This window comes from Mytilus edulis, chromosome 5 (genome assembly GCF_963676685.1).
Source record: "Mytilus edulis chromosome 5, xbMytEdul2.2, whole genome shotgun sequence".
Classification (NCBI taxonomy): Eukaryota; Metazoa; Mollusca; class Bivalvia; order Mytilida; family Mytilidae; genus Mytilus; species Mytilus edulis.
Window position 1 is genome coordinate 70,629,935 of NC_092348.1, and position 26,664 is coordinate 70,656,598.

The window sequence follows — 26,664 nt, forward strand, 5'->3', positions numbered from 1 at the left end:
CATGTTTGAGCCGTTAGAGAAAATGGACAAGAAATCCTAGTAACATACAGACAAACGAAACCTGGAGAGATTTAATATATTTTATGTAAAAATGATAAGGAGAAAGTTTGTTGTAGTATGAACGTATTCAGGTCGTAAGAAGAGCGTGATGAGTACGGCAAGGGCGTGTTCGAATCGTATTATGGTCTTGAACTGCGTGGTGGAAACGTGGTATAGTCGTAGTGGAAGCGTAGAGTGGTCGCGGTGAGAACGTGATGGTCGTAGAGAGGTCATAATAACGTCTCTGTGAGATCGTAACACAGTCTCTCCGAATAGAATCTCGCTACGATAGTACATTGACTTTTGCGATCTTGTCATGACCTTAGTGTGCTCTCAGTACGCTTCTACTACGACCTGATTTTGCCACGACCGCACCACGATTGTTTTGAAAATCTTCAAAGTTGGCCACGCTCATGACGATCGTGAAGACCTCACCACGACCGTGATACGACCTTACTGTGATCAACACAATTGCACTACGATCGTCAAAATTTGCATATTTTTCACTGATCTTCACTGATCGTAGTGCGATCGTGGCCTAGTGGGACTGTGGTATTAATCATTGTTTTCTTATTTTTGAATCTTATTAATGTTAATTCCACCCATAAACGATTAAAATATGTTAAGTACTAGAACCGAATGGCTAGACCAACATTAACTCTGAAATAGAATCGCGTGCCTGACTTCAGCATGTAAACGTCACACAGGTAGATAGTCTATAGTTCTTTTAGGCATACCTTCTATAGAATTTAATTTAAAAGTTCACTTTGCCTTCGTGCTGCTAGTCTGTATGTCAAGTATATATATATCTGTTTTAAACGTAACCATTTTATCACTGTGAATAATTGTGGGGAACATTTTTTTTCACCTCTATCAAGGTGAATATCCAATGGTTTTAGTATCTACATTTAAGATAGTAATTGTTCTGTGATTATCTAAGTATGAGTATTTTGTTTTGTAAATTAAGGGAAATCAACGTAGGTTTTTAACTTTTTCTTAAAAGTATCCAAAATCAGATATCGTTTGTTTCCTCTCATATTTAAGTGTGAATTCACATTATTATAAGACGTGTCACGGTACTTTTCTATCCCAAATTCATGTATTTCTCTTTGATGTTAGATTTGTTATTCTAATTGGATTTTGTCTAATGCTTAGTTCGTTTCTGTGTGTGTTACATTTTAATGTTGTGTCGCCGTTCTCCTCTTGTATTTGATGTGTTTCCCTCGGTGGTTTTGGTTTGTGACCCGGATTTGTTTTTTTCTTCTATCGGTTTATTAGTTTTGAAAATCGGGATACTACTGTTGCATTTATTTATAGTCATAAGGTCTTTATATTTGAAATCCATGGATCCTAGCTTAAAAAACAAAGCAAAAGTCAATGTCATGTTCTATACTTTGTCCTTTTCTTGTTCTTGTATCTCCTTCTTTTCTTTCTTGTGTATAAGCTTCCTATCTAAGGAACACCCCATACTGGGTAATCAGGAGTATTTACAGGAGTGGGTAAATCAAAGATTTATTTTATATTTTAAAAAGTTAATAAAAATATGGGTTAGAAACAATAAAAAAGAGACAAAGGTAAAAATAATCGATAAAATAAAATTGTGTAAAAAAAAAGGTCCAGTAGACGTGCTCTGTACATATGGTGGAAAGGTTAAGAGATAAAAATACCAATCAATTTGGGATGGAACAATATTCACAGAGGATAAAAATGTACATATTTGGAGACATACAATCTAAAAATCATCTTATCCAATACAAGTAAAAAATAAATACTTGATTAAGTACAAAAGTCATTAAAAGTACATTGTCTATAATATTCATTCCTTGAGTTCACATACTTCCATTTGAATTTCACTTGATTTCTAAATTCTGTAGAAGCTGTAAGCGGCAAATATGTATTTTGTAACAGAAGTCTCTAGTCAGTGACTCGATATTCATCTTCTGGGTTTTACTGAGGTTTTGCAGATTGTAGAAAACTGAAAAATCAAGCAAGAGTGCTACAATGTTTTGGTTGATATTGAAGATTTGTTCCCATCCTTTGCAACCTATGATATTTATGACCAGGGCTTTGAGAGGAAGGAAATACTTCATACGAGTTTCCCTTAAAGCTGGACAGAATGTTAAAACGTGCGTTAAATCTTCGTCCTCCCTATGACACAGCAGGCATGTTGCATTTATCTTGTATTGGCTACATTTATATTTGTCGGCCTGTACCAAGTATGTACCAGTGAGCATACGAGCTTTGATCATGCTTTTCCGTACATCTAGTAAGCTCTGTGATGCAAATTCTCAGACTGGGTGGACAGTACCTATCTGTAAGATGGTTGTGTTAAGTAAACTCAATGAGGATTTTGATTTTGCCGTTTCTTGTAGTCCAGTATTTGTTGATTGTGGATCTCAGGATTTTTTTCCATACAACTTTTGAAGGCAGTTTTATACTGGAGTCAAGAATGTTTGGCAGGTTGTATTGTTGTAGCAGTAAAATTGATTGATGAAAGAAGCTTTTAGGATTTTTGGAATTGACGGATATTTGTCTTTGAAGAATTTCCTTTAATTTAGAGTTGTCACATGCCAGAATTGCATGTAAGATTGTCAGTTTCTTTCTGTGGATTTCTCCTTCTACCGGTAGGACACCCAATAGTAGATAAATGGCAGGAATAGCCGTTCTTTTAGAGAATGATTGAATTGATCTGAGAGTTTCTTTGTGAAACTTTTCCAGTAGTTCCATTTGAGCTTTGGTAAGAGTGAGGACTTCCAAGCCATACAGGAGTCTAGTCAATACATAGCTTTTGTATATTGTAACGGATATTTTGGGATTTAAGCCGTTGGTTCCATGTAGACCAGAGTTCATTAGCGCATACTTGGTTCTTCTTGCAGATTTGATGCGATCCTCTATGTTGATATCACATTCCTTTCTAGATGTTCGTTTTTTTACCCAGATGTACCGTTTCTTCAGAAGCAGAAATTAACTTTTCTGACATGTTCCAGGAGTAAGGCTCGGGATTTTTTGATGATTTATAGTGGATAATTTTGGATTTAGTCGGGTGAATAGTATACTGATGTTGATTTGAATATCTCTGTAGAATGTTAAGCATCACCTGAAGTTCATCTGGATTTGAGCTCAGTAGTGCTACATCATCGGCACACGTTGGTGCACCACAGTATATTGTGCCTAATATAAAGCCTAAGGAGTTTTCTTCCAGTTCTTTAAGAAGATCTTCAACAAATATTTTATATAGGTGGGTTGATAGAATACCCCCTTGTCTAACTCCTTGTTGGATGTTAAAGCTGTCACTGAATTCACCCTGCCATTTAACCTTGGAGGTAAGACCGCTGTAGAAGTCTTTAATTAGTAGCCATATATCAGGGTGTGTTCCACGGTCGAGAAGCTTGTCAAGAAGAATGGTATGTTGGACGACATCAAAAGCTGATTGGACGTCGACAGTTGCTAAATATAAGGATAATGCACTGCTTATTTCACATTTACACTCGGAGATTATTAGACTTGCGAAGAGTGGCCAAAGACCTGCGGTAAATCCAAATTGTAAGTCAGTACCGGAGTTGATAAAGAGTTTGCCAAGAATGCAGAATTCGTGTTATTTAGAAAGTACTGGAGTCACGGTGATGCCACGGTAGCTATTAACCAGAGATGGATTTTTTTCCTTCTTTAAGACTGGCGTCAAGATTCCTGATTTGAAGTCTACTGGGACTTTTCTTTCCTGCAAGATTTTATTGAAGATTTTAGTCAGCACTGGTACCACGGTATGTTGAGCATATTTAAGATGTTCTGCACAGATTCCGTGTTCGTCCGCTGATTTTCCTGTGTTTAAGTACTCAATTGCTTGTTTTACTTCCTTTTCTGTGTATGGGTCAATTGATGGCAAATTCTGACTGAAAGTTTCCTCAACTATTTTCTGTCTTATTTGGCAGAGTTCCAGATATGCATTGTCATATGAGTTCTCTTTTGGAAGGCTGAGATCTTCGTAGTAGTTTGCGAAGGCTCGACTTTGATTTTGGGAAGAGAAGTCAAATTTACCGTTAATTTCCAAGCCAGATGTTTCCGTTTTAGACTTTGATTTATTTCTGTTAATGAGTTTGAAGAAGAGTTCAGATGAAGGATTGTCCATAATTTGCTCGTATAGCTTTCTCGTGTCAGTTGCATGTTCTTGTCTCTGTTGACTGCGGAGTTTCTTCTTTTCAACTTTGAGATCTTGCTTGCTTTGATGATTTTCTGGTTTGCCCAGAGCTTTCCATTTAGAATATAGTTGTTTGCAGGTTTTGAGATGTTTCCTGACTTTCAGTGAGGCTTTCCATTTTGGACCTTTTAGCTTGGTTATTTTTGTTGGGACTGCCAGATGCGAAGCTTTTAACAGAATAGATGTCAGAGTTTTAATGTTCTCTGAGGTTGTTTTGTCTTCCCTTGTGTCTGTTAGTTTTTCTGAGATAGTATCCCGGTACAGTGGTTCATCAATCTCATTCCATTTCAGTCTTTGAACAGTCTTTTTATTTTGATTAGAGAATTTTTCAAGGAGAGGGACAGCAATATTGGTGATCATTGAGACAGGTACATGAGAGGAGACATTAGATGATGTATTTTCCCAGATCTCATGATTACAATAAATATCCTTGTTGTTGGTCAGTATGTAGTCAATTTGAGAAGAAGATTGCCTTGAATGGTGGAAGAATGTTTTTTGTTCACCATAATTTCCGACAGTAGATAGGTTCATTTCCAGTACAAATTGTTTCAAAAGCTGGTCATGTTTGTTATTCCTACTAGTAGCAAGAGTACCATTTAGATCTCCGCAGACAATTACTTGGTGAGTTGATTGATATTTCTCTATAATCGAGTGGATTATATCCAAACAGTCTCCATATTCATACTGTGAATCAGTTTCCCTTGTTGGCATGTAAGTGTTAATTAAGCAGATATTCCAATTTGAGGTTAATAAAATAGCGACAATTCTTTCGTTACCATCTGGAAGTTTTTTAATCTGATTGTTCCAAATTTTTGGCCAGAGAATGGAAACTCCTGCTTGACCTCTAGGAAGTTTGAATCCATCTAGTGGTTCGTTGGAGTCATGACATCTGGTATGGTTTTCCCATTCAGGTAAGAGATTATTAAGGAAGTTAGACTGACACTCCCAGAGGAAGTGTTCTTGGAGACATATGATATGGGAGTTGTCGAGAAGTGAGTGCAGAAAGGATGTATTGGATTTTATCCCTTCAATATTACATGTAGTTAGTCTGATGTTCTCGGTTCTACTAGTAATTCCAGACTTTCCTTTTGTTCTGGAGGTTTCTCCTGGAGGCAGTTGTTCCGAAAAGGGGAATTTGACTTGATGATCCCCGTTCCATTTGGGGATTGAATATTGTCTGTGGCAGAGATTTGGTAAGTTGTTAGATGGCTAGACACCTGAGATTTTTGCGAATGTTCTATTGGCTGATGATGAGTTTCAGCTGTGGTAATGAATTGGTTGCTATGAGGAGGATCCAAAATGATGTCAGCATGTTCTTTGTGTATTTCTAGATGTAAATGGTTGTCTATTTCTGAATCAATTGGAGTTGAAGAAAAGCTAGTAGTGATAGTCTCATTTTGTGGCTTTGACATTCTTCCTATGTTTGTGTTTGAAGAAGGTTGAGAAGGTTGCTGGTTCTTTTGTTGGCATCTCCTGTTTGTCCAGCCTCTTTGACCAGTTTCCATTGATACCGCCTGTGGTATGTAATTAGCCATTCTTGCCTGTAGGTTTGAGGTAGGGGCAGGTCTCGTTGAATTCTGGTTGTGAACCTTGTGATTGAGGTTGTGCCGACCTGATCTTTGTTGAAGATGAGGAACCTGATGTTGAGAGCCTGGATCAGTTCTAAATGCATTAGTGTGGTATATATGTGGCAGAGGAGTAAAAGGTGTTGGCATGTGAGGTGCCCTGTTGCCTTGAAAGTCCGGTACTTGCTGGGATGAGTAGGCGTAAGTTGGTGGCAACGGATTTTGTTGAGGGATACCTGGGTATCCTGTTGCTAGATGAGCGTTGGTCTGAAATTGAGGTTGAGGTTGATGTTGCATAGAGCCTGGATGGTTGGAGAACTGAGTTTGGCTGTAGGCTGGATGCATGTTCCACTGAGGTAAGAGAGGTACTGGTTGCTGAGGAGGATAATGCGATTGGTGCAGATTGTGCTGAAAAGGAGGATAGTAGTGGCCCGTAGGTCTATTCTGAAGAGATAGCTGAGTAATTAGAGCAGTGCTGATGCTCAAATTTTGAGCAGTTTGATTCTCCAAAATGCGCAATCTGTTTTCCAGTAGCTCTTGCTTGTAGTAGGTATCTAAGTGATGAGGTGACCATGGAGAGTTTGTATCGTTCCTATGCCTTGGGTTAAAATGAGGACTAGCATCAATCCTAGAACTGTGGTTAGAGTTTTGATGTGAGGGACCAATTTCAGCCGGATCACTTTGGTGTTTAATGTGATCTTTAAATGTCTGAAGAACAGTGCGGAGTTGATTTACTTCGTTTTCTAAATCAAGAATTCTTGTTCTCTGTGTTATCAGTGTTTGGTCATGCTCTAAATCAGAAGACTTGACCTTTGATTTTCGTTGATTGTTCGATGACCTAGAAGTAGGTGAGATGTTTCTCTTTGCTGATTTGCCCCTATCTGTAATGGGGTTTCTCTTTGAGGGAGTTGAGTCGCCAGAAGTATGAGTCAGAACAGACTTTACCATGGTATCTTCTTTTTCTGAGTTGTTTGCCGACTGATTGTGGGAGCTGGTAATACAAGGATTTAAGTAGGTACCTGTGGGGGATTCCAGAGATGATTTCTGAGCTGGCGAGTCCATACATATGTCCTTAGGATGATCCTCTGTTTCGAGAGAGCTTATAGCAGGTTCAGAACTGGAGGTATTAATTAGTAACTCTTGATTGTTTTCATCAGTTTGTGGAATAAATGTAGCTCCTACATAGAGTAGATCGTCATTACATTGGTCACAGTGATATTCTAGTTGTTGAAAGGAGTTGATGTGGTCCTCTGTTAGGCCAACGCATTTGTAGTGGAACCAGTTATTGCAAGAGTCACAGGCGATTCCTTCCGTCTGGACAGCTTGTTCACAGTTTGGGCATATTTCACCATCCTTCTTTTCGGCTAGTTGTAGTCCACTAGAGTTCAGGTCTACTGTAGAGAGTTGATCTTCTGTTGTTTTTAATGCTTTCAACTGATTTCTTTTTAAGTCCTTCTGTATGATGTTAGATGAAGAGTCTTTGATGATACTTAATTGAGAGTGTATGGTTTTGTTGCAGATATTTAATTCTGTATAGTGATTCTGAATCTCTGCACAGATTTTGTCAAAAATGTCGTTGATGAAGATATCAACCCTGCCGCCGTTAACGGTCATCTTGTTTGTAGTATGATAAAGATTCATTGTAAATTTGAGAAGATTGCCTGGTTGATTATTTGCCTTGCGGTTGAAAATTTTGTAACAAGAGTCAATGTTCAGGTTAGAAAGTTCTACTCCATGCTGTTCGACTACTACAAAACTAAGGTTGAACTCTGGAGATTTAATTGATTGCAGAATTTTTACTTTAATAAGCTCATAGGCCCCAGTGCTGAATTCAATAACAAAGTTTTTTCCAGCTTTCATTTCATAGTGTAAATGTTCCTGTTTACATTTTAAAGTTTTGGTTTCTAAGGCCTTTGGTCTGTTCAACGTGTAGTTTCTATTGTTTACATGTACAGACAAGATTTCTTTAGAAAATAGGTTTCCTGTAGATTGAGATTTCTTAGACGTTCTGGTTTCCATCTTTCGCAACATGCTGCCGTGACTATAGTGAGGACAGATCGGAAAAACAGGTATAATTCAGTACTGTACCAGACTCTCCAATGTGATCGTGCAACCAAACCAGAAGAGGGATTACAGCCGAGGAGGTGAGATGAAATATGAATGTCCACCAGGTTGAAATATGAATGTCCACCAGGTCGGTCTAGCGCGAAAAAACCACACTTACCAATCCTAGATGGACGGAACTTAAAACCCCTGTTTCGGTATAGCGCGGGAAAACCACACTGACCAAGACAGAGGTTTATGCTTATAGTAAAAACGGTTAGGTATAGCGCGGAAAAACCACACTGACCCAATTAAACTGTATGCGAGTTTAAGGAGAGATTACACAACCACACTGGAAAGCGGGCAGCTACTGAAAAAAAAACCAAAAAAAAAAAAACACAACCTAAAAAATAAGCAAAAAGATACAAAGAAAAACAAAATAACAAGAACACTCTAGTAATTGGTCTAGCTTGTGAAAACAGTTAACCCGTCAGATTATGAAAATATAGAATATATAGCCGATCGATTAAAAGTAAAAAAAATAAAAAGATAAAATAAGACAGCCACAAAAATTTATCTATTTAACTATTTGAATTACTTCTGGTTTAAGGAATGAAAGTAATGACAATGTGGAAGTGCCAAAGAGCACCGTTTTATTTTAAACCGTGAAACAAATGAACCCGATAAGCTTTGTCCAAGTAGATAAAACTAAATAAGAATTATAAGTTGTAGTGGTTATATAATAAAAATAAATATAATAAAAAAGGAATTTAAAAAGAAAATAAATCAGTAAAAACGCGTCTCGACCTACTGTAAAAAAATAAATGAGGGTTATACAATTTCTAAGAAAATGTGATACTAATACAGCAGTAAAAGATATTACAATGTGTAAATAATGGTAAGCCTGAATAACAGAACAGTATAAAGATATGAAAATGTACACATACAGATACTAACGCTTAAAGTACAAATGTATACCGAGTATTTACTCAACCGAGACAATAGTCTACGAGTTATTTAAAATGATAGAATTAAAGCCTCTAATTTAAAATATAAAATGATAAATGTTGTTTGTTAGGCTTGGGGCTTTGATCTAAGACTGCGAATTAATTTTATGAAAAGTGTTTAAATAAAATAGGACAGATAATAAAAGTATTCAGCAAAATATATTTAATTCAGACACCTCAGAATTAAAAGAAAAAAAAATGCCTTCAATGTTTATTTAAATAATCAGAGATTTAACTAACTAATAACTGAGAGAAAGCAGTTTACCACTGGTAGATACTCAAAATGTATGTAGTGCCCCAAAATATGTTTCTTAAACTAAATCTAAATCTGAGAGATACAAAAAAGAAAACATATAATAATCAAAGATCAACACAACTAAGTATAAATTTGAACTACAGTAGTGATTTTTTTTTTTTTTAATGTTCAATTAAATTGTAATTTCAAGCAGTAGGCTGTGAGTGTAAATATAAATCACTGAGACGACCAGCAGTAAATGAAAATTTGTTGCAGAATTTTTCGCAGCCAGGTTTTTGCTAGTGCTGGATCTGGATGGATGCCGTCCGGGTACAGAGCAAATCTCCTCTTAAACTTAAAACTAGTGCAAAAGATAGAAAAAAAAGAAAAAGTTCAAAACGTATGTTTTATTGTGATGAAGATATGATTTTGATCTGAAATAAATCGGTGACTTCTTATAGGATTTATTGCCTATAGCATGATTAAATTTCAGGTTCGATGGTTATTTATTGGTACATGATAAAGCCATGCATGGTCTTTCGCAAAATCCATATTTTCTGAGTTGTCTCCGCTGTGGCAAAGTTGAAAAAAAAATGAATCAAAGCATACATATTGTGTTTGTTTAGAAATTTCATCGGTAAATTTGATAAGACACAGAATGTGTACTTATACATCCCGCCATTGTGTTATTGTTGTATGGTAAATTAATTTTTCTTGTTTTTAATTTGTGCTAGGGTGCTTTATCTGTATGCCAGTATGTGCTTCTTTGTTACATATTTGTTTGTTTTTATAGTGATTAAGATTATGACACAATGACGACTGCTATGTTTGCATTTATACCTTTTAATTCTGTTGGTTTTGTACATACATTGTTGTCAATATAATAAAATTTGATGCAACTGTCATGGAAAGGATAGCTTTAGCTAGCTTTAAAACTAATTTTAATTCACCGTTTTCTACATAAGAAAATGTTGTACCAAGTCAAGAATATTACAGTTGTTAACCATTTGTTTGATGAGTTTGATCTATTGATTTTGTCATTTGAATATGAACTTTCCTTTTTGTATTTTCCACAGTAACATGGAAAAGTCTTACAGATGAATTGCATACTACTATCAAAATTTGCATAATTTCAATGAAGATCTAGATACAAAAAATTAATGGTATCTGCACTTTAAAATCCATGTCACTTCCGGTCTTAAATAATTGCAGTTTCTATAGTGATTCTGAAAAGAGGGAATTTCTTAATACTTTTGTTGTCATAAAGGAGATAACTGATATTTCTCAATTTTACTTCTTCCTTTTTTGTTACAATTCTAATAGTAATCACTCTGTTTTCTCTTTTAAAACAATCTCACACTATACACCTTATCGCTATTTGTCCGCTAATACTGGAAATCACAGAGGTTCCCGTAAAATTTTGACGTCATAATACAAAATATCTGACGCCACAATGGAAAAGTGATTGTTATATGACGTCAATAGTTCAAACGGGACAGATTCTTGGGTCAGCCGGAATACCGATAAGGTGTATTGTTTTTGTTCTTATATTTAAATATTGTTTTTATCACACCATAAATTAACATCTTGTATGATACTTTTTTCAACTATGCTACTTTTAAATTTGTTAAAGCCTTTTCTTTAATTTCCCTGATAATGGTTAATCTTGTAGGGAAATAGCAAACTGGCCTTTATAACGAATTACCATAGTTCTAATATATAGTGCAATTGAACTTGCATCTTGAATGACAAAAAATAATCTGTTGTGCTGGCGAGTTTATTATTTTTTTTCTTTAACGCGTCTACAGTCTTTCATTTGACTTTTAACTCTCCAAATATCGGTAGAATTTAATTTTTAACCATAGTTTTAAAACATATCGTCGTATGTTTATTTCTGTTACGTTAATTGAACTTTCTCTTTTTTCATTCTCATCGTTTTACTCATATAACAATAAACAATAATAAGTATACTTAGATTGTTGTATCAATGACCCTTAAACATTTTTTTGACAAATATTTTTTTTCTTTTTTTAGTTCTATTTGGAGCGTACCCATTTACAAGCGTTAAAATATTATAATCGACTTCCTTATTGATTAAAATAGTTCTTCCTTCTCGGTCAACATATTTTTGATTGATATTAAGGGTAACTATGTGTTTGATATAAATTGAAACCAACTTGATCGTATACTTCAAAAACTGTGAAATATTTCGCCGATGATTTTGTCATCTGTAGAATTATCCGAAAAATATATTTCATGTCTATAAACGATAGGAAACAGACAAACAGTCATTATTATTTCATGATTTACACGTGTAACCTTCCCTGCATTTTTATTCAGTTTAAACAGTATTTATTAATGAAAAATTACAAGATAAAATATTATAATGTTACATAAAGTTCAAATATGGGATTCGGAAACAAGTTTGGAAAAACTTATATGAATCCGTCGCCATTCTTATTTGCATATACATACACATATATTCAATCATTTTGTGTTTATGTTTAATAAAACTAACAAATTGTTTTATCTGGCTTACATGTTCTATAGTTAGAATCAGGTACAATATCTTTACATGCAACCGAACAATTAATTTCCACTAGGTGTAATACATTTTGAAAAATACTTTATATTAAGAATATATGTATAATAAAAAACAAATATTTAATCGATTTAAATATAACTTTCAATCTTTTAGCTCCACCAGTGATAACGGTTGACAACAATTCTACACAGTATGGAAAGTTTAGTAAAAGTACTGAATTAAACGTTAATGTGTACAGTATTCCAAAATATTCTAGCATAAGTTGGTATATTGGTAATACATACTTAGTATCAATAAAGTATGCCATCAAGGAAGAACATGCAATAGTTAAAGATGTGTTTCATGGTGTAGAAGTACATCTGGATGGTTACAGAGTTACACTGACTATAAATGATCTACAGGAGGCTGACTTTACCAATTATACATTACGTCTTTATTATGGTAGTCAGTATGTGCAGCATGAAGTGACTCTGAAATCTGCCAGTAAGTAAAGATTATTAAACTCCGTGTGTCTATTATGAGTGTATCTAAGGTAAGTTTATTTATACATATGTGTATTAAATTAAACAACTTTCAAGTGACGTAGTACCTTTTCAAAAATGTTCATTTCCTACATGTCTGTTCAAGCCATTATACTTATGCCTCCCCCTTTTTTTAAATTGTTTTACTCTTTGTAAACAGTGTTTCACATCTATATAATATGTTAAGAATGCAATTAATATTTTTAATGAAGAAAATGTTTGCATAATAATTATTTCAGGTGCACCAGAAACTCCATCAAATTTTACAATAACCAGTTCAAGTGAAACTAGTATTACTGTTCAGTGGGTTCCTGGATACGATGGCGGACAAATACAGACGTATTACGTACAATATCGTATTACCGGAACTAGTATATGGTTCCAAAAGGAAATCAAACCCAGTAACCAAGTTGACTTATATAAAGTTTACACCTTGACAGGATTTCAAGATGAGACATCATATGAATTAAGAATGTACGCACAAAACAAATTCAATCAGAGCCAACATACAGATACTGAGACAATACGAACTCAAAAGTCAGGTATTAGTAGTAGTTGAAATATAACTGTTTAAGGTGGTATTGGTGTCTTTCGCCATCTTAGGTTGTAAAAAATAGAGAATCTAAAGTCCAGATTTTCAATCAAGTTATCAAAATTTGATGCAGAAAAATACAGATAACTTAATATGTGAATTTGCATTTAAAAAACAAGTTTATAAGATTATAACGTATCAATGTTAATATTTTTACAAGGCTTGATCATTTCTGCTAGATTTTTAATATTTTTGAATACATTTAGGCATTTTAAGGGGAGGTAGCTCTGCAATAGTGCATTTCTTTAAGAAATCTATTTGGAATTTTGCTATTATGTATTTTCGACAAAAAAAGACTAAAAGAGGCACAATTACCCTATCTTTCTTTTGATATTCTCAAAGCATTTTCTAAAAGCTATCTTCTAATATTTTATTTTATAATTCTATCATTTAGTTTAGATGCTAATCACATAATGATGCTTTTTCCGGTATGACCCATAAAAAATGTGTCATTTAGTCATAACCTGTAGCTTTAGAAAATTCGCTGTGTCATATATTTTTTATTATATTTTTGATCAACATAAATATATACATGTACTAGGATTTGGTCAAGACTAAACCAGTTCTATCAATTTTAATTAAGACTCTCATACCACCTTAATTTCTATGATTTCATAAATAACTTGTTTGTGTTTTGTCTCTCCATATTTGAATTCTCAAACGGTACATTTTTTTTTTAATTTGGACTGTGCATGAAACAAATACAAATGTATAAGAATAACTTGCCATTACGGTTTTTTTTAATGTGATTATACAACATAACCTTCCAGCTGCTTTGGAACAATAAGCTTATTATGTTTTTTTAACTTTCATTTCCATGTAAATATAAATTATGTTTAAAAATAAGTTGTTTTTACAGAACCTCAAACGTCCTCAAATGCAATAATTGGCACTGTAGCAGGTGTGCTGGTAGTATTATTGATTGTGTGTGCCGTCATCATTAGTTTTCTGATCTTCAAAAAGAGAAAAGGTAACTTTGTAAATTAAGCTAAATAAATTAAAACGGATAGACACAAAGTTATTATGCTGCAATAATCAACTTTTCACAAAAATGTTTGTTCAATTGGCTTTCAAAACATTTTGTTGCGATCGTGTTTTATAATTTTAATCCAGTATTACGTTTCATATAGCCAGTATTTAGAATTGTTCAGTAATATTATGATATTTCGATAGCATATTTGAATGACACCATTCTTTCGTTTGGATTACCGAATATGAACATGGATAGTATTTATTAGATTAACTCTAAGACATGAAAGTCGAATAGTCGAATAAAAAAATCTTGAAAAGAATACTTTCAGTTCAATCAATTGTTTATACATAAAAATGACTAAACAAAATCAACAAGACATGTTTATGGATAAATTAGATATTAACGAACATCTGTACTAAACTATGTTGTATGCATCACAAAGAGTCACCACAAGAGAGAGCGATCCAAGGAATGTGTGGTATATATCACATTATAAAATTAACTAGACGATTACAACAAGAATATCATACAAAATGTCTTGAGTTTATGTATTGTAACTGCATCTGGATGTCGCTAATGCATTTCAAATTCAGGATTCAGTAAAGGCTGCTTTGCAATCATGAGAAGCAGTACGATATTGCAGAACTTGCATTTCCTGTTATGATTTATTTTGATAGAGGTTGCATATAACAGCCTGCAAGGAAGTCGTTGACTAGAGGGTTACAAAGGGTCAAGTTAAAATCACATCTTTAATAGATTTAATGTTTTTTGGTTTAGACTTCTGATTTGTGATTGTCTTTTAGAATATTCTCTCTCTTTTCCGCTTTATCTACTGCTTCACCCTTCATACTCATGCACGAAGAGTATACATGTATGCTACATGCTGTACTGGATTATTAGAATATGAATAGAAATGACATCGAAAAGTTTCTTTGAACAAAATACAGCCACTTGTTCAAAAACTTCGTTAATGAATCCAAAATATGTCTTTGTTATTGTCTTTATAATTGATTCCTAATGAGGTATTTATCAATTGACAGGGAAGAAAATAACTAAAAAGTAAGTACAAATTTATGTTACAGTCACAGAATGACAACAAAGAAGTAAAAGATTAAGGTTTCGTTTTTAGTTAATTAGTTAATTACTTTAATGGAAACTTAAAATTGACCAGCACAAATATATACAAAGTGATGACTACTAAAAAATAAGGAGATACATAATGTGATATTAGTATCTTTTAAAAAAAGGACCGCGATAAAAGAGAGGCAAAATTACCAAAGAAATCTTCAAACGAAAAAACAAACAGTACACAAAACACAATATAGACAACTGAAAACTGACCACCACGATACCAAATAAAACGGTGTGATCTCATGTGCTTTGAAAGGGTAAGAAAATCCTGCTGTACATGTGGTACTCGTAGTTGCACAAAAAACAAATCGAGAAACCACAAATGTCATGCCAGTTGTTTATACAAATGCATCAATGCTGATTGATTATTTGTTCGACTTGTTGAGTCACAGTAATCTCCAGAGTTATTGCTATGTTGACTGTTATATTCTAGTTTTTTACTTCCTTTGCGTCTGCTTTGTTTTTTCTTACACATTAATGTCATTATAATAATATTTAACGCAACCGACATATACGTGGGTAGTTTAGCTTTTTATTTAACCAGGGTTAGTCCACCATTTTCTACATGAGAAAATGTATAAACCAAGTGAAATATATGACAGTTGTTTGCATTCCGTTTGAAGTGTTTGAGCTTTCAATAGAGACTGTGTTAAATTACATTGGAGTTTTGTATCATTGTTTTTGTATTTTACACCATTTTAGATTTGAACAACAATTATCATCTAAAGACGTCACTCTATTATAAGAAAAGAAGATGTGGTATGATTGCCTATGGGACAACACTAGAACAAATGACTTAGACATTACTATGGGTCACCATATGGTCTTCAACAATGAACAAAACCCATACCACATAATTAGCTATGAAAGGCCTCGCAATAAGAAATATAAAACAATCCAAACTAATTTATGTACAAAAAAACGAACGAAAATCAAATATATAACACATCAACAAACGTCAATCATAACGGGATCACAACCTTTTCCCAGTGGTGTAACTGTACAACATAAAAACGACCTATAAAAATCAGTTGAAAAAAGGCTTAACCTATCAAATGGATACAAATAGAAGTACATCTAACAAATGTTGACGTCGCCGGATACTTGTATATCCCTCAAAATAAAAAAAAACTTACAATAGATTCGAGATACTAGCAGTTACTGGGAACTAGTTCAAAGACACTAACAACTAATTAAAAATGCATCTAAGACTAAATTAGCAATCGGTTCACATCCAACATCCACTGAATGTAGTGTAAAGACGTCAAAAGCAGTCCGAAAAAAACATGACCTTGTGCAATGCCAAAATACAAGAACCAACAGATTGTAGATACATGGATGTGTATATGAATATTACAATCAAATTTAATTTGCCAAGTATTTTTTTATAACAAAAACAATTTTAATACCAATAAAAAATATTCAATGATATAATTACAGTGTTGAATAGGTAATCTTTCAGGATACGTTTATTCAAAGTATCGATAAGTTTACGGGCACAGTGAGCAACATCTCCGTTAAAGTGATGATGTGTCATCCCGTTTGAAATACATTTTCTTCAGGTAGAGAAGGTACAACTTCAAAACCAAATCTTTATGTATACAGACGAATTAAGTAAAGGTTTTGAATAATTAGTGGTAACGAAATTCCTGGTTTAAAATTTACCACTAATACAGAGATTACCTTCGTCAAAATCAAAAACATCAAAACAGACGTTGGCATAGCGAAGAGTTGTGAAATATAAACACTATAAGATGGTGCCAAAGGAACATCACTATCCAAAAAGGGAAAATTAACAATGGAAAAGAAAACAATCTAACCTTTTGTCATAAATGTTAGTTTGGTGTTTTCCGTTTATAACCGAAATATCTTAATCTAGGAAAGGACAGTTATTACTTTTTAAATTTTATTGATTTATAGTAAATTCCTTTTGATAAATTTCGGCAATATATCTAGAGGATTCTTGATTATTTAAAGGGGCAGTAGCTACGAGATATATAAAAAATCAAAAGTATGATTTTTTTTTTGTTCAATCATTAATGAAAGTGAAAAAGTGAAATAATAATTTGCTTTTATCAGCTAAAATGGTTCAATTTTGTCAAATTAAGCTAATAAACATTGATAATGACTTATTCACTTGCAAGTGAATAACTCGACTTCATTAAATCCATATTCATGTGAACTCCAATTTAATCCCGTAGAAAGTGATAGAATAGTGCATGCATTGTCCGTGTACGGGTATTTAAAGGAAAAGAATGTCAACATTGAAAGTAAACAAAGGTAAATAATTTGATAAACTGATTCGATCCACACAAAATCATTCTTATAAAGGTAAAAACGACGATAAACATAAATTTTTGGTCTATAATACAAAATTTAACAGACCTATAAAAATCAAATTACACGAGTTGCTTAATCTATTCATATTTGTGTTTATGTTTACATCGCTTATATGGTCATAGAAGGTCAACTCGATAGTTAATTATATGGCGTCTTGGTTAAAGGAGTAGGTTCAGTAAGACTCCTTTTTGGCCCCAAAATATAGCAGTTTTACAAAATTGTTAAAATGTAAACCTTTAGTTATTTATTGGACAGTAGAATGCTTCTGCTACATAAATATGGGCTGTTTTTGACAATACAATGCACATATATCCGGTACTAGCACCATTAAGTCATGCTAAATTACTAAAATCCTCATAATTCTAGCATTTTAGTTAAATTTTAGACGGTTTTCGTGTAAATCGAAAGTGGCCGCATTCGTGTTCATCCTTAATATTGAAATGTAAGTTGTATTTTATGATAATACATAACATATATAAAGGTTGAGGATGAACACGGATGCGGCAACTTTCATTTTTACCAAAAACCATCTGAAAAGTGACATTTTTTGGCATATTGGGTAGATTTTTCATATTTGAGCTTGAATCGGATCGTTTTTAATGACTAAATCTGTTAAAATCTTTCACATCAACTAATTAATTCAAATAAAATAGACACTTAATTGTTTAAAAAGTGGTCAAAATCTTTCGTCAGATGAACCTGAAATTTGAGGCCAAAATCGGTCCTTACCGGACCTACTCCTTTCGCACGAAACGAAGCAACATTGTATTGAGATCATGTCCTGTAAATTGTTTGTTTGATATTTTTGATAGTTTGGAAAAATGTTTTACATTGTTATAAATCAAATATGAGAATTTGAGTCAAATCGGTGAACCAGAATTTTGCAGCTAGTGTCCCTTTAACGAAAAATATAATCAACATAACAATAAGTATTAATCAATTTATCAATCAAATGCAAGTTATAAGTTTAATCTTTTTTTTAGCATGCATAAGAAAGGGAAATATGTGTTTTTATGAATTGTAAATACGCACTCATTAGTTCTCGCCGAACGATTGAATTTACTTGTAATCAACTCATTAGAAGTTGCAAGAATTGTCTACATCGTTATGATGCCAGACGATACTACATAAAAAATTATGTATTCATACCAAATGACTGATTGTCCTGTGTGAATGCATAGTGTGTCGTAATACTTAGTTGGAATGGATGAATATTGCTTTTGAATTAAAACAAGGAGCGATATTTTTAGGCAAAATTACAGAACGTCAGAGTGAAAATATTTATAATTCTAATTGTAATAAAATGATTTATAACAAAGAAATATACTGCTTATTTTTTAAGAAATACTGGATTTTATGAAAACAGCGGCTTTCAAAATGTGCAAACTGGAGATGAATACGAAGAGGTTATTAGTAAATCGGGTAAGTCAGATATATTCATTTTATAAATTCTCCTTAAACCACGTGTCCTGAAATAAAAAATATTATTTTTCGTCAAAAGATTTTACTGGATGTTGTCAATAATATTAAATGCATTTTTCAACCACAATAACTCATTCACCAGATTTCGTTGAATATAGATAAAGGAAGATGTGTTGTGAATACCAATATAGTGTTCTTTTGAAAAAAGATTATATTTTCATTTCAGATACACAAGAGAAACAGTAAGTATAAGAAGCTTATTCATTTGTTTTGTATTTATCAGCATTATTAAGAGTTCTTTTTCACTTAATTGCATTTCTACTGAAGATACATAATTGACAATATTTACACATTTTCGCATAGCGGTTTCACTTTAGTAACAATATATGTAATAGAGAGTTATCATAATTATCATTCACATATTACAGAACTAGTAATCCCTACGAAGCACTTCGAACAAAGGAGACTGTTGACGTTTATGATGGTTTGGAGAATAGCAAAGGTTTGTGTAATACAACGTCATCGTTTAAAATCACATGTATCAAATCTGCAAATCATAGTAGAAATAAAATGTAATACTAGTAAGAAATCTTTAAATATTGTGCTTAGTTTTCAGTGTGACAAACGAGCGTTCCCTCTATTGGCGATTTGTCAGTGGCGATAGAATCAAATCAGTTAGATAATGAAATTTCATACAAAGTTGATGAGATTATAAATGAAAATTCCCAAAAGTTCTGCAAATACGCCTTACACAGGACATTCCTGGTGGTAAAGAAAAAACAAAGTAATTTAAATAATTCAACATTATTTACACAGTTATACTATAAATTAAGTTGCAGTTTATAAAATAACACACACATTAATATTTAAAAAGAATACGTTCAAAAAGAACAAAAATATTGTTGAACATCATAAATGCGATGTATTAAAATTGTATGATAGGGAAGCCTGTAAATGGAACAACCACAATTGTCATTTGTATTTATTGTAGGCCTCCCATCGTCTAAATCGTAAGTAGTTATATTGATTACTTTTTCATATACTTTTATCATTCAATCGTTTATCTTCTGCATAAAAAACATCAAAGTTACCACTGTCTTATATTTGCACGTCAGAGACGAGTTTCGTCAATATACTGTAAACTCATCAGTGACACTCGAATTAAAACATCTTTACAGGTTTACAAATGTATTAAGGAGATTTTATTGTACCAATCAAAGGAATTATCTCTTATTAATTCTGTCCGCTGTTATTAAATAACGTTATGATAGTAATAAGGAAAATTCCACAGTGAATAGTATTGCATATGGTTTGTTTTAAGGAGACCTATAAAATAGAATTATGTCTTACTAAATACGGAGTATAATTATAAAAAAGAAGATGTGGTATGATTGCCAATGAGACAACTATCCACAAAAGACCAAAATGACACAGACATTAACAACTATAGGTCACCGTACGGCCTTCAACAATGAGCAAAGCCAATACCGCATAGTCAGCTATAATAGGCCCCGATAAGACAATGTAAAACAATTCAAACGAGAAAACTTTAGTTTAGTAACACAGGGTGCGATATAGACAAAGTGATCAAAAAGCCGTTTCATATTGAATACCTGACAGACATTAGTGTTTGGTATAACCATTTAAACATGTGTTTAATATATATATTTTGGGCAACAGGTTATGATGATATTTAATTGATTGATTGATGATGTTAAACGCGCCAGCAGAGAACCATTTTTTAACTCACTCTGTTGCAAAGGACCCTACAAATATGGAAACGAAAGATATAAAACGCACAAGGCGGACATTTTAAGGGCACCATGCGAATAGCTAATAAATATAAGGAGATGTGATATGAATGCCTATGAGACAAATCTCCATCCAAGTCACAATTGATAAAAATAAGCCATTATATGTCAAAGAACGGTAACCATTCCACATTGTATAAAAAAAAAAAAAAAAAAAAAAACTAGCATAGAATAGGAGAATATGAGTTAAACTATATTATATCGAGTGCTTAAACATATATTTCATATCAAGTTTCGCTGTCCAGTCAAAATCACAAGCATAAAAATTATGTTTAAATTATTACATAATGCTAGTAATTAAAGGTTAATGAATATGATATTCAGACTCAATTATCGTATACTACTTTGATTACAATATGTATGTAGTTGCCACGTCCCTTTGGCGTGATCATATTGTTCAGTGTATTTGATTTCCTTTTTTAAGATGACTGTGATCATCTTCACTTCTTTTACTGGCTTTAATGGATTTCGAACGATTATACATAAATCGTCAAGATAAAATAATCTATTTAACTCTTAGTTTCCGTTTTAATACATTTTAAATAGAACAAGTTGTATAACTTGTCTGTATATGTTTCAGAACCAGTAAAACCTATGAATCACTTGGAACAAAAGACGCTGTTGAGATGTATGATGATTTAGATCATCACAAAGGTGTGTAATATTTATATGTAAATACATTAAGCGTGTATCTGCTTCGCAAATCGTTATAGAAGAATGTAAGTTTCGTATACATTCAGTGAGATGTAGAAAACGAAACATTGCGGTAAAACAAACATTAACACCAAGAAATATGTAACGATAAATAAATAAATAAAAAAAAAAAGAGTTGTAAAAACCGTATACATATATTATCCATTGAATCTTACAAATTCTTCAGAATAATATATAGGAAGGTGTGGTGTGAGTGCCAATGAGACAACTCTCCATCCAAATAACAATTTATAATTTAAACCATTATAGGTCAATGTACGGCCTTCAACACGGATAGATAGATACCAAAAGATATGAAATATCTTGATATATCAGAGTAACATGTATGCATAATTTTTGCTGTTATTCATCTAACTAATTCTTCAAACATGAACGGAATTTAAGACATTTGACATTCAACATCAAGCTGTCTTATGGTTGTTGTATCTTCATATTAACTACATTATAAACCAGTTTACCAGTAATCAGCACTTCGGTGTTGACATGAATATCAATTATATGGTCATCTTTATAAATTTTCTGTTTACAAAACTTTTGAATTTTTCGAAAAACTAAGGATTTTCTTATCCCAGGAGTAGATTACCTTAGCCGTATTTGGCACAACTTTTGGGAATTTTGTTTCCTCAATGCTCTTCAACTTTGTATTTGTTTGGCTTTTTAACTATTTTGATCTGAGTGTCACTGATGAGTCTTATGTAGACGAAACGCGCGTCTGGCGTATAAAATTATAATCCTGGTACTTTTGATAACTATTATCACAAATCATAATTATATCTGCATCACATATTGCATGCTAGGAAAGTTTTAATTTTTAAAATTTTCTATTTGTAAAACTTGTAGGCCTGCCATCGTCTAAACCGTAAGTATTTATATGGATAACTAATGCATACATGTAATTGTGTATCCTTAAAATTGTCATTTTCTGTTTAAATACAATTGCACAAATAACACTAGGATATATTTGGGTACAATTTAATCATGTTTCTTAACACGAACAGTGAACATTAGCATTAAACTATTGTTAATGTTGAGGTTCTTATTGTTGATCTCGTGTGAAACTGAACATCGACAGAGATTAAAAGATGCCTTACAACAACAACAACAAAATTCGACATGTACATACCTTGCCCTAAAAGGTTAGTTTGATCATTAGTGTAAGATAAACTCCTGCAATTACAGCGTCACTGAAAATTTGATATTCAAAGGTTATACTACAACACAAAATGCGATGCAGATCTAGTAGTTGTACCGTGTTTGATACCGTACAACATGCACATGATGGTGTTTTTTTTACATATGTGTTAAGGCACAACCACGGATGCAAATTTTTAAAAGCTTTAAATCTTTAAAGTACAGGGGATAGGAATAGAAAAAAACTCTTTTATTGTATAATATTAAAAGAAGTTTTCTGTTAATATAAAATTGAAAATGGAAATGGGGAATGTGTCAAATAGACAACAACACGACCAAAGAGCGGACAACAGACGGAGGCCACCAATGGGTCTTCAACACAGAAGAAACTTACGCACCCGGAGCCGTGCTTCAGCTGGCCCACAACAAAAATGTATATTAGTTCAGTGATAATGAGCGTCAAAATTAACTCTGAAATATACACAAGAAACTGAAATTAAAATCACAGATTAGAGGCTCCTTACTTGGGACAGGCTAAACAAAATGCGGCGGGTTTAAACATGATTTCCGAGATCTCAAACCTCACCTTTACCTCTAGGCTATGTAGAAAAATCAAACCAACAACACTACGCGTAACAGTAAACTCTAAACAAAATGACAATGATACAAAAATTAACAAACGATTCTAGCAGTTTCTGCAATGCCAGCTCCAGACCTCAGTTAAAACTGATTGAAAGATAATGTATTCATGATATGAATATCAAGTACAATCAATCCCGATAGGGGTCTAGTATTATACCATCATAAAACAAATGAGAAGAACATAACCCGTATTATGTCAATAACTGGTTTTAGAATGAATGTGTTTATATCCGATACAAAGACCATATACGCGAATGAATATTAAAGCCAAAATATGCCATCTTTAATGACCTGACAACAGTATCGTAACTATATCCCTTCTCAATAAGTCTGATTAAAGGTTTTGTTAGCTTTTGGGGTGAATGCCGACAAAATATAAATGTATTATGACGCACTTTAATCTTCTGAGATCAATTTCTGTGCACAAAACCAATGAAACCAACTATATACACCCATTTCAAATCATTCAATACGAACTATGTCTAATTGAAAATAAAAGCAAAAAGAACTATAACATACTATATTGCAGTTATATTATGTGTTTTAGTTCAGTGGATCATTATGAAGCATTGGGTACCCAAGATAAACCAAATGTGTATGAGGAATTAGAAAATCAGAAAGGTAGTCTTTTGAATCAAAAACAGATAATGGTTTCTTAGATGTAAATATTTCAAAGCATTTTCCTTTTAACTATCAAGATTATACAGTCATGTATCTTGTTACTAACTAAACTTCAATTACTTAAAAACATGTGTAATGTTAATACAACGCAAGATCGTACAAGGATAGTCTTGTGGTTGAATTATATATAAATGAAATGCAATCATTTACTGAAATACGTTGTATTTCTGTAATGAAAAGTTTGTAATGGTAACTTAAACTTAAAGAAAGGCATAGTGTAATAAAACTTTGAATTATGAATTATTAAAACTATCTTAGCATGCATATGTTTTATGAAGAAATCCAAAGACATTCAATAACAAATTTGGTACAGTTAGTAATAATTTTCTGTCACATAGTCTTCAATTCCAAACATTATAACTGACAATTTCCGTTTTTCGCTTTATGATATATACATGTAGTCAAAGCCACATATGTACAGTTAAATCTAAAGTTAGATTATATTCAAAGAGCCATAGTTATTAAAGGTACTCTTGCAACTTTTAACGTGGGCCACATGAGCATATTTTACTACATTTAGCACCTATGTTCATATACTCTGATATGCACTCGTCTTGAAGTTTAAATGTAAGTACATCACAAAATTTACCTGCATAGATTTTTCTATTTTTTGTAAAACACATGCTTGTTTTCCATCTTCAATCAATTGGGAGCTGCTGAATTCTTCATCCAATGAGACCAGATCGGTAAAATGTGCCTTATCAACTGTATACAGAACAAATATTAACTTACTATGACTTAATTAAATTTGAAAATTAATTAGGAATAAACATGTAAGTACACCAGGCAAAATGATGTTTTTTAATAGCAATTATTAATACAACATACAAGCAATTCCAAATTGAACATCTCTACACCAGCGAAGTGGTACAGTGTAGCAATATTTATTTTTGGACTTTAAAGCCTTCAATAATAATGAAAAAAACATTAAAGAAATTTATGTACTCAGTTACATTGAGTTATTTGATATCTTTCAGGACAAGCAGAAAAAGTGTATGTCAATGAAGCATTCTGAGCTAAATTCAAGTACAAGATTGTGTGATAGAAACTGTGCAACTCAATGAGAAAAATAAATATTTGTTTGGTGCTTATTGTTCGATGATGTTGACTGCTGAACTTTGCAATTTCTGTGTCCTGCATACTTATTATCTGATGCTTTATACTATTAATGCTTGATATTATTTATATTTGTGATTAGCGTGTTAATCAGAAAGGCAAACTCGAAATGGAAACAGTGAAATATTAACTCTTTACACTGTCATGCAATTACCACTTGATTTTTTGAAAGACATATATCTAGTCATATTCATATACATAAATGTAACATTTGTAAATATATCAATAAACATTACATTCACCTTTTCTTAGCATAGTCAATACATATTCACAATATTTAATGACAATAATTTCTTGCAATCAAAAAGAACCAAATAATCACATTTCAGTAGGGACAATTGTATATAATTATGAAAATTAACTAGAAAAGTATATGAACATAACCCTGATGTACAGTCAACAAATTAGTCGGGCTCAAACAGTACTCATGAATAAATATAACATAACCCTTTTAAATCATTCGTGATACCACTATTTAGCTATCCATCGTCCGTAGTCGTTGTCTTCCGTTGACGTCGTTGTCCGTCTTCGTCCATAAACTTTTACAAAAATCTTTTCTCTGAAACTACTACATCAAATAAAATCAAACTTGGCCCAAATCATCCTTAGGGTATCTGGTTTAACAAACATATCCGATGACCAAGCTCATAAACCGAAATGGCCGCCATGGTCAAAATTAGAACATGGTAAAATGCGGTTTTTGGCTTATATCTTTGAAACTAAAACCTTTAAAGAAAATTTGGCAGTGTGTAAAAAATGTTTATGAGGTGAAGATATATCTGCCTTACAATTTACAGGCGCATTAGCTGCAGACAACCCGTTGTTTAGTTACTGCCCCTGAATTGGTAATTTTAATGAAATTTTGCTGGTTTTTTTTGGTATCATCTTGAATGTTTTTATACATCGAGATAAACTGTAAACATCAAAATTGATTTGCAATCTAAATTCAACAAATAAGTCAACATGATCAAAATGTCAATTGATCCCATAAAGAGTTATTGCCCTTTAAAGTCAGTTTTCACAATTTTTCGTACATTTTTACGGTAATCCTTTACCAAAAATGTCTCTTCTGAAACTACAGTTGAATAAAACTTGGATACGCTCATCTTTTTGGTATCTGCCAGGCCCCTAGAAATTAACATGTCAAACATTGCTAAAAATAGAATATAGGGATAAAAATGCAGTTGTGTCTATTAATTTTTGAACCGTTTAAAAAAATCTTAAAGTAGCAAAAATGATAAGATTAATGATCTCTAAAAATTGTCCATTAACGTCAGAACTGATAGACAGATTCTTTTAGGAGTTGATGTCCATGAATGACACATTTTATTATTTAATTTTTGCCTATTGCATATGTATCATGAAAACAATATTTAGAGAGACACATTTTTATCCCGTTATGCCTTATATGAATTTAATAATAATAGATATATAAATGCTTTATATTTCAAAAATGATCAACAAGGCAAGATCTATTTTAAAGTCAAATATTGCCGATATAGGTAGCATGGTTAGTATAACTCTTCACAGACGTAATTGCCTTGAAATAGAATTTGTTTACCCTCTTTTGTGTTTTAACCAAAAACTACAGAAAATAGAGGGAAACCGAACAGACAAAAAGATCAGTAATACAACTTCAACAAAATAGAGATTTTTGTTATGAAGTCTATTCTCGTCTACACTCTTGGAGAGTGTCCTTTGTTTGAAATGCACAATCATGTAGACCAAGGTGAGATACAGGCTTTTCTGATCTTCTAGTTTTTGAAGCAGCACCATTTAATCTCTTACAGAAACATATTGCAGCAGTAAAATTACAGTAGTTCTGTAGAATAATGTACGATCGATAAAATTAAAGAGTATTGTAAATCAGAAAAATGGCAACCCTAAAATACTATCCTAATTGAAAGAGTCATACATTTTTATCACTCAGAGTCTTTCAATTCCTTACCATTACATAACTT

General features: G+C 32.7%; 2 protein-coding genes across 2 annotated transcripts in view; one reads left to right on the forward strand and one right to left on the reverse strand.

Annotated features, from left to right (window-relative positions):
* LOC139524351 (synaptogenesis protein syg-2-like) overlaps positions 1–24,927 on the forward strand; it is a 124,504-nt gene extending 99,577 nt beyond the window's left edge. Inside the window, exons 14-18 of the mRNA XM_071319117.1 lie at positions 19,600–19,618; positions 21,000–21,073; positions 21,974–21,992; positions 23,454–23,527; positions 24,565–24,927. Of these exons, the coding sequence (XP_071175218.1) occupies positions 19,600–19,618; positions 21,000–21,073; positions 21,974–21,992; positions 23,454–23,527; positions 24,565–24,602 (224 nt within the window). The 3' untranslated portion in view covers positions 24,603–24,927. The remainder of the gene's footprint in view (positions 1–19,599; positions 19,619–20,999; positions 21,074–21,973; positions 21,993–23,453; positions 23,528–24,564) is intronic.
* Positions 1–26,664, reverse strand: part of LOC139524354 (uncharacterized) — a 262,486-nt gene that overhangs the window by 114,729 nt on the left and 121,093 nt on the right. The gene's annotated exons all lie outside the window — the stretch shown is intronic.